The following is a 13,313-nucleotide window of genomic DNA, read 5'->3' on the forward strand; positions in this document are numbered from 1 at the left end:
CAGCCACGCCTCCCCTCCTGGAGCCTCATGCCCCTCCGAGACGACAGGACCTGCACTGGTCCTCAAACAGACAGACTCAGGACAAGCTGTGTTCTCGCCGACACATGAGCGTGACTCAGTTGTGGCAGGGGCTTCCCAGGACGCTGGGGACTGGGGAGGAGAGCTGCTGGGTTTCCCTGACCCACATGGCTCTGCCCGGCTCCCGTCCTGCCTTTCTGAGACCACAGTGTGCTCACTGCTCAGCCTCTGCAGACTGCCACAGGAAAGGGTTCTGACTGAGGGGAGCGAGCAGAGCCGTGGAGGGGTCCTCACAGAGGGGCAGCCTCTGCTGCCACCTTCTGTCCTACCCCCAGACCTCCCCTGGCTTCCTGCCAGGAGAGTGGTGGTGATGCTGGAGGTGGAGCAGCCATTTTGTGACCAAGAGGGAACCCAGCCGAAGGATAGATGGGCAGGGCAGAGAAGTCAGCACCCCTGATGGGCACTGGGGAGCCACAGCAAAGCCCAGGGCCACCTTTGGTCCTTCCGCCAACCCTGGTCCTTCTCCACAAGAGCAGCTGAGCCTTGGGGCTGCCAGAACGTCCTGTTTCGAGCTCTGGCCCCCCACTTGGGGCGGGCAGCCTGGGCTCCTGTCGTTCTCTGCTCCCCCCAGTACCAGGGGGACCCACACCAAGGCCAGGCTGAGCCCACTCCCACCCTGGGAGCACACAGCGCCCCCGGCCCTGCCGCTGGCTCCCTCCTCCAGGACAGAGTGGGCGGACTATGCAGGGGTCTGGATCTGTCAGCCAAGGACCCTTGGGTGTGAGCGCTGAGGGAACTGAGTCCCGGCTGCCTCCATGACTCAAGTGGGGTGGCTCCCCACGCGACCAGAGGGCTCCTGCCTCCAGCTTCACGTTGCACAATGCTGGCCCTCTGGGCAGGCCGCCACATGCTCCAGTCCTGGCTGGTGTCGGGGCAGAGGCCCCACCTCGGGGTCTCAGAGTCCTCAGCAGAAGGGAGGTGTGGGACTGGTGGACAGGTCTGGCACAAGGACCCCCCCCAAAGCCTAGGCATGGATGCCCTGTTGCGGCGGCCAGGGGGCCTGGTCGAGCTGCACCAGGCTCTGGCGGGGGCTCCCAGCTGGATAGGATGGGGCCACCCGGGACAGTGAGCACAGGCTATGGGCAGTCAGGTTCCAGCTGGGACTCCGGCCCCCCCCAGGGGGCCACACACACTGGTGTCCACTCAGATCAGCTGGCAGACGGTTCAGGGCAGCTGGAGTCCCTTGCCTTCTGTGGGGCTTCTTAGTGGTTTCTAAAGACCACTCGGATTTGTCCCACAGACAGCTGTGAAGCCCGGTCTGGACAGTAGGCCTTAAATAAAGGCCACCCTCACGTAGCCACGTGTCACCACCGAAGTCCAGCTCAGCATCCCCTGGCCGTGTGGAGCCCCTGGGGGCCTCCACGGGCCCTGCACCTTCCCATCTTAGGGGGTGGTGGGCTCCCCACCTGCCTGCTGCCCCCATGGACGGGCCACTTTGTCCTGGAGGAACCCCCTTGGCCGCTGGATGCCTCCTGCAGGCAGCCGGCTCCCCGCTGGGCCTCGCGGGACTCACCATGAAGATGATGGAGACCAGGTTGGTGAAGTAGGCCGGGAACCGGTCTCTCCAGGTGAGCTTCACCTTGTCCGTCTGCAACAGGGATGGTCTGGTCACTCGCTGGGGACCACAGAGCCGGACAGACACGTGTGCGGGTGGACAACTCCCACAGGAGAGCCTTGCAGAGCCTCAGAAGAGGCCACAGCAGTGCCGTCCAGGGCGCAAGGACGCCGTGGGGCCTGCGCCCGCCAAGCTGTGCACGTCCACCCAGGGGCTTCCAAGGGCTCCGGGAAGACCCCAGGGACGGCTGCTCTCGGGGACCCTCCTTCCCCTGTGAGGCTGCCCTTAAGGGCTGCGGGATCTGAGGTACTCGGCCATTTGCCACTGGGCCATAATGGCAACTGCCCCTGGGCAGCAAGTTGAAACAGGCTGCTGGCGTCCCTGATGGAAATGCAGACTGCCACCTGGCAACGTGGACGCAGGGACACGCGGCCTGAAGAGGCCATTGGGGCCCAGGTTGGCGTGGCTGGAGGAACCTCGGGGAGAAGCTGGTCAGTACCCAGGCTGTGTCAGATGGGCTCTGAACAGGAAGACACACAGGCCACAGGGCACGGGCACGGACATGGTGGCTGGGCCACTTGTTGAGGACCCTGGCCAGCGCTTGCTAGGAGCCCTACGTGAAGCCAGAGTGACCGCACGCACAGACTGCCACAGCCATGCAGTGATGCAGCAGGGGCGGGCGGGAGGCAGCAGATGTGGACGCAAGCCGTGGCAGAGGACAGACGCGCTGGCAGATTGCCTGCAAACAGTCAAGACTCATGTGGCCCCAAAAAGGAAAGTACCAGCATCACCCCCGCCATGGCCGTCTTAACCCTCTGCTTCCATTTGTTTGGTGATTCCTCCGGAACATGCCGGCGCTTCTGAGGGCGGGTGGGGAAAAGAGAGCTGTGCTGCTGGGCAGGTCGAGGGGCCGCTGGCCCAGTCCGGACCGACGGGCCTAGGCAGCAGCTGGCCCTCTGTCGAGGCCACTGGGGCTCTGGGCGTTTCAAACAGAAGAGGCGCAGAGCCCACTCTACAGGCAAGGCTGCAAGAAAGGCCGGGGCAGCGGAGCTCGAAGCTTCCGGAAGACTCTGGCACACCTGCTGAGCCCAGGCCCTGCACGGGCCCAGTGGGCCTGCCAGCTGCTGAGGCCACGCCCCGCAGCCCAAGGGAAGGTGCCAATCACTTGGGCGATGCTTTCTGATTAACTTAGAGCCACATCTGGGGGAGTCAAAGCCATAAAGCAGAGACGCTGGGAGCCCCACGGATCAGAGCGCATAAAAGGTGCAGCCCAGGGAGCAGGGCCTGGCCGCCCCGAGGCCGGAGGGCGTGCAGATACCTCTGCGGCACCGCCACGCAAGCTTGGGCGAAAACCATGCCCCGGGCAAGACGCGCATGCCCCGGGCAAGACGCGCCTTCGGACGGCTGCCCCACCCAGGGCTGCGGCCGAGGGCCTGGACTTCCCACCGGCCAGGGCACAGCCTCTCCCTCAGGAGCGACAGAAGCACCGTCACGCTCACTCTGCCAAGCGTCGCTAGATGCTGCGGGCCAGGGTCTCAGGCTGCGCGCCGACTCCAGAGACATCCTGACCCAGGCTGGCAGCCAGGGATCGCCCTGAAGGCCCCTGGGAGGCAGGCGGGGCCGCGCAGGAACACACGGTCGGCCTGTTATGGCCTGTGACCCATCTTCACTCGGGCGACACTCCTGCCCCTGTGATTGCTTGGTGCCCGCAGCCCTGCCCAGGCCCTGGGGTGGTCAGGGAGGCACACCTCCCTTCCTGGCGGCACCCCCTGCACTGTGTTGCAGGAGCTGGGGCCTGGGCGGGGGCTGAGGGGCCACCTGGAGCACCCACTCCAGTGCCCAGATGGGACGCTGGCCGCGCTGAGCCCAGCCACTCGCCAGCAAATTCCACGTACACGAGATGACAAGAACAAAACGTGCATATCTGTCCTGATGGTCCCGGGGGCAGAGAGCACCCTGTGACGGGAAGGCCTGGTGCTCAGAAGAGCATGGCCTGTCCCTCATCCCTCCAGAGCCACTGCCAGTGCCGCCACCTTGGGGAGGCGGACAAGGCCTCGAGCGAGTCCTACGCCGAGTGGACCCGTCACTCGACTTGGCCGAGACACTGTGAGCCTGGGCTGCCACACCAGGGGCCGATCCGATGAGAGGTGTGGGCACGAGAAGGGCACTCAGAGACAGGGCCTGAAGCGCATCTCAGGACGGCTCTGCTGGCCCCACGGCCCGCGGGGAGCAGGGGCCTGGCCACATGCTCGGGGGCCTGGCCCACAACGCTCCCTCTTCCATCCACAGGGCGCAGGTTGAGCAGGGTTGACGGTGGTGCTGCGGAAGGCCTGGCAGCCCCCTGCTCCTGCACTGCAGCCTCTGCTGAAGTTTGAGGTCACCCTCTGGACACATAGGACGTCAGCTCCACAGCAGGGCTGGACAAACTGTAGACCTCGTCTGAGTCTGGCCCGTCTGCTCCTAAGTAACCTTTCTCTGGAGCCCGGCCAGGCCCATGTTCCACCCCGTCTGTAGCTGCTGCCACCCAGGACGGCAGTCAGGAGCCGCCTCACAGGCCATGGAGCCTGGAGCCGCACTCTATACTAGGTGGACGTGCGGAAGAGCTGCAGTGGCCCCGTACCTCCTTGCTCTTGGACTCTTTCCTCAGCGTCTTCTCCAAGACCCTGGCTTCATACTCAGCTCTGGGATGATCCTGTAAGGAGACAGAGGTGCTGCAGGCTGTGCCCGGCCCAGAGGCCTGTGACACGCGGGCAGCAGTCGGTGGATCTGCTCGGGCGCTGGGGCCAGTTCACGGTGGGCTGCTAGCAACATCTCCAATTCAGAAGTCCCTGCGATCCGGCCTGGGCGGAGGCCCAGGACGCTCCCCTTGTAGGCACCCCGGTCCCGTGGGAAGGCCACAGGATCCTGGACGGTGCTAAGGCTGTGCCAGGCTGCAGCGAGCACCCAGCCACGAACTGGCCCCAGAACATCCTACAGAGGAGCTGCGGGGACAGAAGAGACGCAGTAAGTACCAGCAGCGTGGGCAGGCCAGAGGCCCGGTGCCCGGGAGCCCGGGCAGGTCAGCAGAGGCACTGGAATGGAGAACAGGTGAGGCGAGGGAGGAAGCAGAGACCCAGGCCAGGCGCAAGAGTGAGAGCCGCAGGCAGAGACGGCGGGTGGCGAAGGGTCCCTCTCCCGGGAGACAGTCTAGAGGGGGACAGAGACTGACAAAAAGTCCCAAACCTTGACGGCTTCCTTCAGGGAACCAGACAAGTGGAAACAAAAACAGAAAGGTCTCATACTCCAGGGTGTTTGTCGGAAACGGACGCGTCCTCTTAAAGACAATCTCCTACCAGGGACTGAACCCAGGGACACTTAACCTCTGGGCCACACGCCCCGTCCTTCTTATTGGATTTAGAGACAGGGTCTCACTGCGTTTCTAGGGCCTTGTCAAGTGGCCGAGGCTGGCTTTGAACTCACGATCTCCTCCTCACGCCTCCCACGCGCTGGGATTACGGAGTAGGCCAATATGTCCGGCTAAAGACAACTTCTTTTAAAAGTCCGAGTGAAGGTGATGGACATGGGTGGACTGGGGGGCAGGGGCCTGGGAACTGTTAAGTCCTCGGTACTTCCGGACGACCTGTGGACTGCTAACTTCGTGGCTCTGTTTTTGCGAATTCCCTAAGTTAGTGCCAGACCGATCCCTCGACACAGCCAGGAAGCACGAAAGCCGCACCCTGGACCCGCCCTCCCGCTGGGTGGGCCCCAGCCCTGGCTCTGGACTGTGGATGGCCCTGCACCTGAGACTGCTGCCTTCCCGCTGGCCTGGGCAGCCTGGGGCACGGTCACCAGGCCGAAGCCACCTTACGGCCACGTGCCCAGTGGCACGGGGTCACCCACCCTGGAATCAAGGTCCCAAGATGTCGGCACCAGGAGGTCATGGGTAGGTCCTCCGGGGGTGAGCGAAGGGACGGCCCCCGCCCTCCAGTTTTCTCCCAGCCACAGGGACGCCAAAAGGACATTCTAGCTGACCTCTGAAGAAGGTTCACTGCCCGGCATTCTATCTGAAGCTCCCTGGGACAGCAGCAAGCGTGGACCCACCCAGGGACAGTGGGGGGCTGGGGCTGTCCTGGCTCTGCCCAGAGGGCACCTCCTGCCGGCCAGGCAGTGCAAACCCCGGCTGGGACTTGTGGAACGGGATGGTGGACCCGCTGGGAAGAGGGCTGGACTGCCAGCGGGAGGGTGCTGGTGTGCCGGCTGTAGCCAGCTGGGTGAGCACTAATGAGGCACCTGCTGTGTGCTGGGCCTACTCTGAGCAGGCTGGGTCACTGATCCACAGAGACCCTCCCACACCCTATCAAGCGAGGACCACCCCTCAACGTCTGTGTGTCACGGACCCTGGGGCACAGAGATGGACAGCATCATGCCCAGGACAGCATCATGCCCAGTCACACAGTGGGGTTTGCCTCCGTCAAATGGACGCCGAGCAGCCCGGCACACTCTGGTCTGTTACCAACTGCCGGCAGAGCGCGTGCTGGCTCCTCCGATGGAGGCCAGCCTAGGAGGGGCAGCTGGGGAGAAATGCAGAGGGCGTGTGGGAGGCCAGGGAGCGCCAGGCAGTGTTCTGTGAGACCAGGCGGCACGGCGTGTAAACCTGAGCGTGGGTCGTCCGCTCTGTGCCAACTGCAGGAACCAGCCCTGCAGGGCACTCAGGACGCCCAGTCAGTGCTCACGGGGCATGCCACGGCCGCTGGCCACCGCCAGGCCACCCCTCGGAGCAGGACGATGCTCCGCACCGCTCTCCCTTCTGCCGGCTCGGGGTGGGTCCCGTTTCTCAGCCACGCCTGGCTGCAGGCGGGCGAGCTGGCTTCCGCGGGCGGCGGGGGCCCCTGGGGACCATGGGCGGGACGCTGCCCACGCCCTCCAGCCCTCAGATGGCGAGAGGTCAGCGGCCAGCCTGGCCGTGCGCCCGAGGCACGCTGGTGGGCGGCGTGTGTGTGGGCATGGGGAGCAGAGGTGCTCTGGCACACGCAGAGCGGCCGCCCTGGCCATAGGGCCCTGCAGTGCCGGGCTCGGCCCAGCCACTGACCTCCTCCTCCTCGAAGCCCGTGAGGTCCCAGCGGTAGTTGAGCCGCATCTGCTTCCGCTTCCAGTACTCCATGAAGGTAGCCGCTGCGGGAGGGAGGACAGCGGTCAGGGCCTCGCGACCCGGCGAGGGCACGTCCCCGCAGCAGCCCGAGAGCACCAGGCAAGGACGTCCCGGGCATCCACCGTTGGGACCCGCGAGCCGGGCATCGTCCAGCCCTGGCCGGGTCTGCTGGCAGCCAAGGCGGGCAGCTGGCCTCAGTCCTTGCCCTCAACACTCCATTCCCCTGACTTCGGGGACCCTGGCTCACGGGTGGGGGTCTCCAGGCGGGGAGTCTTGTGGCCGCCACGTCCTGCTTCGTACTCCCAACAGGCCAAGAGGTTCAGGCACGTCACCTCTAGGGAGCCACCAGAATCCCCCTCAAGGTCAGAAATAAGACAACAGGCAGCTCCTCATGGGACCTGCGAGGTCTGGGCCTGGCTGCAGGGTCCCTGAGGCAGCACTGGTTGAAATTTCACCCCCACCGCGCGGTGTTAAGTGGGCAGGAACTTGATCCAACAAGTGTTTCGAGGCGGGGCCTCTGGAGGTGGTTAGGGTCAGGGAGGCCATCAGTGGAGGCCCAAGAGGCCTCTGAGTGGGAGAGGCCAGACAGACTGACACAGTGTGCCCTGTCTCTCACCACATGAGGCTGAGCACCACCTTGGGGCTGCCATCAACAGGACATTGCCAGGCATAGCCCTTGACCTTGGGCCTCCAGAACCTCAGCTAGAATGAACCTCTTTGCTTTCTAAAGTCACCTGGCCTCAGGCACTCCACTGTAGTATGAAAAACCGACTAATACAGGCCCCTCCCCATGCGGACCCTGTCCTGCTCTTGTGCTGCCACCTTCTGTTACCACCCCTGTCAGCCACATGCTGTGGAACTTCTGGCCCTTGGGGCAGGAGAGGGGCCCATTCCTGTGTCTGCAGCACCTACCGATGCCTGGCACACACGGACAGTCACAGTGCTCACGGGAATGAGTGACTGAAGGGCACGCAAGAGCCTGGATCACGGGGTCATGGTACTCCCCACGGAGGGCAGGATCACGGGTCAGGGTACTCCCCACCGAGGGAAACACAGAGGCCCAGGGACCAGTGAGCACGGGGCGGACACAGAGCTAGAGCCCAGGAGTCTCGCCCGCGTGCCAGGCACGGTCCAACAGTCAGCGCACGGACAGCGGCCGGGGGCTCGGAGGGTCGGACGCCTCTCTGAGAAGTGGTGGGACCAGGGCAGGGATCCAGTGAGATGTGGGACCCGGGGCTCCAGTGCGAATTCAGAGGGTCCCCGAGGGGAGGCCACATCCTCTGGAGACAGCCAGGGTGGAGAGGTCAGTCTGCGGGGAGCTCGCCCCATCCAGGACGAGAACGTGCCCTGGGGTCTGCATGTGTTTGTCCTCAAAGGACGAGGCCCGGGAGAGCTGGAGGCCGGGGACTCTGGTTCCCCGTGGCGGGAACGCGAGGTTGGAACAGCCGCCGTGCAGGGTGGCTCCAGGGTCCCCAACAGAAGCTGGGCCGCCTGATGCTGCAGCGGCCTCCTCCCAAGGAAAGAGGTGGGTCAGGGGCATCCCCCGCCTGCACCAGGCACCCGAGCCCCGTCCAGGCAGCGGGGTGTCGCTGACCGCGAGCGGATGGCACGTTCAGCCATGGGGACGAATCCCATCGTCTTCAGCTACAGGGCCGGACCAAGCGGGCAGGGGTAGGAACAGCCGGCACAGAAACGTCACCGCCTGGCTCAGGGAGCTGCAGGGGCAGAGCCAGGTGGAGCCGGGTTGGGCCTGGTGACCAGCCGGTGACAATAGGGCTGCAGAGGGGACTTCCAATTCTCTCCATGGGAGGTGACCACACAGTGACGAAAGCCACCTCCGCGCCCAGGACAGTGACCACCCAGAATGCACCCAGACCCCCTGGGCCCTCGAGAACACAGAAGCAACCCGGCCAGCCCAGGGGCCACACAGCGGCCAGGCCTGTGCGCCAGGCGACCAAGAAAACCCGGGTCGGCCCCGGGGCCACGCGCGGCCAGGCCTGTGCGCCAGGCGACCAAGAAGACCTGGTCATTTCTGCTCGTCACCACGCCCCTTGGCCAACAAGGTGGCTCTGGCATGGGGACCAAGGCGGGGACAAGGTGGGGCCAGCCTCCGTCTCCCCACACGCAACGGCCTCTGGGGAGCTGCCTCTCTGCAGCAGTGTGCCCTGCAGGCCGCGAGCTGTCTGAGCACAGAGACCACTCTGCGGGACTAAGAGGCCACTCTGCAGGACTGAGCCTGGCCCCAGGGGCTTGTGCAGGAGCTGGCCTGTCTGCCCCCACCGTGTGACCTGTCCAGCTTCAGGACAGCACTTTAGGGCATCGGCTAACCTCTCCTCAAGCTCCATCTGCAGGAGGAACAGCAGCTCCCACTCGCAAGCAAATTTTAGCGCTGAGACCCAGAGGGCACGTGCTGTGCCCATGGCCAGCCAGAGCGGGATTCCAACCGTGTCCCATTAGCTCCAGGGTGGACACAGAACCACCACTCCGGATGGACAGGAAACAGCAATCATGGCCCTGATTATAAGTTCAGTTTTTACAGCATTAAAGCATGTCACTTTATGAATGGGAAAACAGAGGAACAGAGAGGTTAAGGAACTTGCCCAAGGTCACAGAACTAGGTACTGAACCCAGGATTCCTGCCCTAGAAATTGTACGATTCATTGTCTTAGGACACAAGGCCCTCTCCTGGAGGTCTCTAGTTTTCCAAGACTGGAGCCTAGAACACAACCTGGTGGCTGTGGGTGGAGGTGACACACAGACACGCTTTGTCTCACTCAACCAGGTTTACAAAGGTAAAGACGTCTGATACAACATTTGGCATTTTCTGCTTATTTGAAAACCTGAGGTGCTGGCTTCCGTGGCTGGAGCTGAGCCTTGATCTGACTCTCTCGGCTAGGCCACAGACTGCGGGTCCCCTCACCTGGCTCCGTGGCACCGAGCTGCTCTGGAGCTGGGCGTGGCTGCCATGGGGAGGCCTGAGGCTGCCCAGCACAAGCAGCTGGACAACCTCCTCCCTGGGCTTCCCGGAGGTGGAGGGAAGCCAGGACGCGCTGGCCGGGGCTCCCGCAGCCGGCCCGCCTGGGGCCTGGTCGCTGCCTGGAGGTGCCAGGCACACCAAGGCCTGCAGCGCCTGCCACCGCCCCCCACCCCAATCCCATTCCCTCAAGGATGATCACGTGCTGCATCTCAGAGACCCACACGCCGAGGCTCCAAGGGCTCAGGGATGCGTTCGTGAAGGGCGGACGCCTGGTGCCAGGTCTTGCGATGTCAAGATTGGCCTGGGCCAGGGGCTGGCGTCCCACCCACAGGTGAACTGGAGCCCCCATTGGAGAGACACCAGGGAGCGGCTGCTGTCTCTTTCCAGCTGCCCCGTGAGGTCACTGAGGGAGGGCGGCGGTCTGAAGGCCGGGAAGTGGCCCTGACCAGAAAGCGAGTCCCCCCACCGGGTCCTGGCCTCTCGGTCCCCAGGACTGAGGAGGTGTCTGTGGTGGGAGCCGCGGGTCTGAGCTGACAGCAACACCGCACACGGGGTCTCCCAACAGACTCTCGCACGTCCCGTTCCCCACGTCCCTGTGTCCAGGTCCTCAGCCCATGTGGTGCTGCGGGAGGCCGAGCCTCTGGGTGGCCCTCACGGGTGGTGAGCGCCCCAACACAGGCTGAGGACACAGTGAGAAGGGGCCATCTCTGCGCCAGGGGATGGGCCTCACCCGCCCTGCTGGGCCCCGCGTGGGTCCTGGGCTTGGGGCCCGCAGACTGCCAGCGGAGCGTGATGCTCTGCGCCTCTGCACCAGTCAGGGCCTCGCGCGTCAGCGCAGACTCCGCCTTCGGGGGCTGAGGGCAGGCAGGGTGTCCCGGGAGCTGCAGAGGCAGAACTCTTGTCCTGCACCGAGCCGTGGAACAAGGGGGAGCTGGCCTCTGCTTCTGCATGGACTCACCAGTGCCCATCTTCATCCCCAGAACTTCCAGCCTGACCTGCCACTGGCCTTTTAGTCCCTGCAGCTCCCGGTGAGGGCCCCGCCTGCACCTGTCTCAGGTGCAGCCGGGAGGGGAGGGCCGTATCTTCCTGACGCTTCATTCAGAGATCGTCTTGCTCCCGTCTCCAGCAGCTGGGCTGGACTCACAGCACCCCCTCTGTTCTGCACGCAGCTGACAAGCAGCTCGGACCCACTATTATTGCTGCAATGATCCGAGCGAAGAGCTAAACGGGGCTCAGAGCTGCCTAAAGCGACATCTTATTGAGGGCTCTGAAACGTCACACAAGCCGGCGGGAATGGTCGGCTCCGGGGAAGCCTGGCTCCACAGGACGCGCAGGCCAAGCTGCCAGCGCGGTTCCGGAGGGACTGATGCTGCCCAGGGATCCCGCTTCCCATGGGCAGCACGGCCAGCAGGAACAGGTCTGGGGCTCTCTAGCTGTGTGAGTAGCAGCCAGACCAGCTGGAGGGTAGGAGCCGGGAGAAGCCGGGGGAGATGGGCCCCGCCAGGCCAGGATGGCTGACAGAGGGAGGGTTCAGGCCCCGAGCTCTCTGCTGATTGCAGGGCCCAGGGCCCAGCTGGTTTCTCGCCTGCGGGCGGGCAGGGGGCGCAGCTCCCAGGCTCTGCCCTGCGGCTTGCGTCTGGATGGAATGAGCTCCTGCTCTGGGGCGGCCTGCTTCCTGGGAGTGGTCTGGCCTCTCTGGTGGCTGCTTCTGTGAATGGGACCCTGCCCGCTGGACTGGCACTGGATCTCCCCACATCAGCAGAGGGGCTGGGGAGGCCAGGGTCAGCCGAACCCAGGAGCACCGGGCTCCTCCTGGCTACTGTCTTTGAGAGAAAAAAGGGGCCGGTGCTCAGTAAAGAGCAGCGCGCTGGGCAGGCCAGCCTCATTCCAATGCGCGACGGATTTAATGAATGTGATCTCGTCCCTGAGGGTCCTGGCTGGCTGGGCAGCCTTACTGCCCGGGACACCCAGGCCCAGGGTCACATCTGCTCCTCCAGAGGACACCTCATGGGGACTTGGAGAATGTTTGGATGGAGAGGTGTGGCCAGGGCACTCGCCTGGACTTTGGATCCTGATGGGCCAGGCCATAGATCTGTGATTGATCCGTTAGCTGTGTGACCTTGAGCAAGTCACTTAAACCATTCCGTGCCTCAGCATCCCATCAGAGGAAAAGAACCTGCCGGGGCTGCTGTGGGGTCCCTGGGAGCCTGTGCAGAAGTGCTCGCGCGGGACCTGGCACGTGGGCCACTCCCCGGGGCTCCGTGAAGGAGGAGCAGCAGTTCGGTGGAGAGACGGACAGGAAGCTGTTTCAGACATAGATTTGAGGTCACTCATGCCCGTTGCTCAGCACTGGGGGGCGGGCAGCGGCCAGGGGTCAGGCATCTGGGGCTCAGGAACCAGGATGTTGGGGTCCAGAGCCACTCATCTCGTCCAACCACTAGGGAGGGCTCGGCCCCCTGAGCAGGGGCTCTTCACTGAGATGACGGCCCCAACTCCCCAGCACAAGGGGAGGGTCCATCTTGAGCCCCTGTGTCCAGCCACGGCAGCGAGTCCAGGTTCCTTGAACCAGTTCCCACCTGTACCGGTGACAGCATGGACGACCAGCAGCAGGCACAGGCCAGACTCAGTGCTGAGGACATCACGTGCCTGCAAGTCACTCGGCTGTTCCCACGACCTGTGCGGGGCACCTGCTTCCTCTCCTTATGAACAGGGAGTGGTAGGTGCCCAAGGGAGGAAGCGGCTGCAGTGGAAGGAAGCAGATCTGGACAGAGGGAGGAGTGGGAGGGAGGGAGGACGGAGCCACGGGCAGATGGCACCTCCAGGCACCGGCGGGCCACCAGGCAACCTGCAGAGCCTGCTCAGCAGGCAGCCTCCAGGGCCAGAGTGCAGACTCAACAGGTCAGGCACAGTGCCCAGGAATCTGCATTTTTTGGTGCTGGGTTGAACTCAGGGCCTCATGGATGCTATGAGCTTTGCTCTGCCTCTGAGCTGCATCCCCAGCCCTGGAATCTGCCCTCTAGCAAGCTCCTGGGGATCCCGGTACAGCACTCCGCAAAACCCTGGACAGACCGCCCACGGCATGGGGGCCAGGCATGCACGTCCTCCCAGCACAGCTTCCTGGGGTTCCTCCAAGATGCGGCAGATGCACGTACGGGAGTCTGCCTCCCACTGCCCACATGGCTGGCAGGTGACAGAGCTGGGCTCGGAGCCTCTGCCGGCCTGACCGTACCAGCTACTCTGCTCTGCAGTGAGTCGGAGATGGGTCTGTCCTAAACCACTGGGCTGGTGGCCACGCAGCTGAGCCCACCATGGCTGACCCTTCCAGCTGGAGCAGGGGCACGGGAGGCTGGTGTCCAGCCAGGAGTGTCCTGGCCTGCATGGGCCCAGAGGAGGTAGGCCAAGGAGGGGTCTGACCACTGCTGGGGGCCCAGGAGGTCTGGTGGTGAGGAGCGGAGGGTGAAGGGGATACAGAATTGTTGGTTCCTAAAGCCTTGGGGCACATGGGTGGTTCCTGACCCTGCCAGCGGGCCTCACTGTCTCGTCTCGGGAAATGGGGACGAGGCGTCCGCTGTGGA

General features: G+C 64.3%; 1 protein-coding gene across 1 annotated transcript in view; it reads right to left on the reverse strand.

Annotated features, from left to right (window-relative positions):
• Positions 1 to 13,313, reverse strand: part of ANO1 (anoctamin 1) — a 128,850-nt gene that overhangs the window by 18,121 nt on the left and 97,416 nt on the right. The window contains 4 exon segments of the mRNA XM_079104997.1: positions 1,592 to 1,666; positions 2,416 to 2,493; positions 4,254 to 4,351; positions 6,698 to 6,784. Coding sequence (XP_078961123.1) covers positions 1,592 to 1,666; positions 2,416 to 2,493; positions 4,254 to 4,351; positions 6,698 to 6,784 — 338 coding nt within the window.

Source organism: Sciurus vulgaris, assembly GCF_902686455.1.
Source record: "Sciurus vulgaris genome assembly, chromosome: 11".
NCBI classification, from domain to species: domain Eukaryota; kingdom Metazoa; phylum Chordata; class Mammalia; order Rodentia; family Sciuridae; genus Sciurus; species Sciurus vulgaris.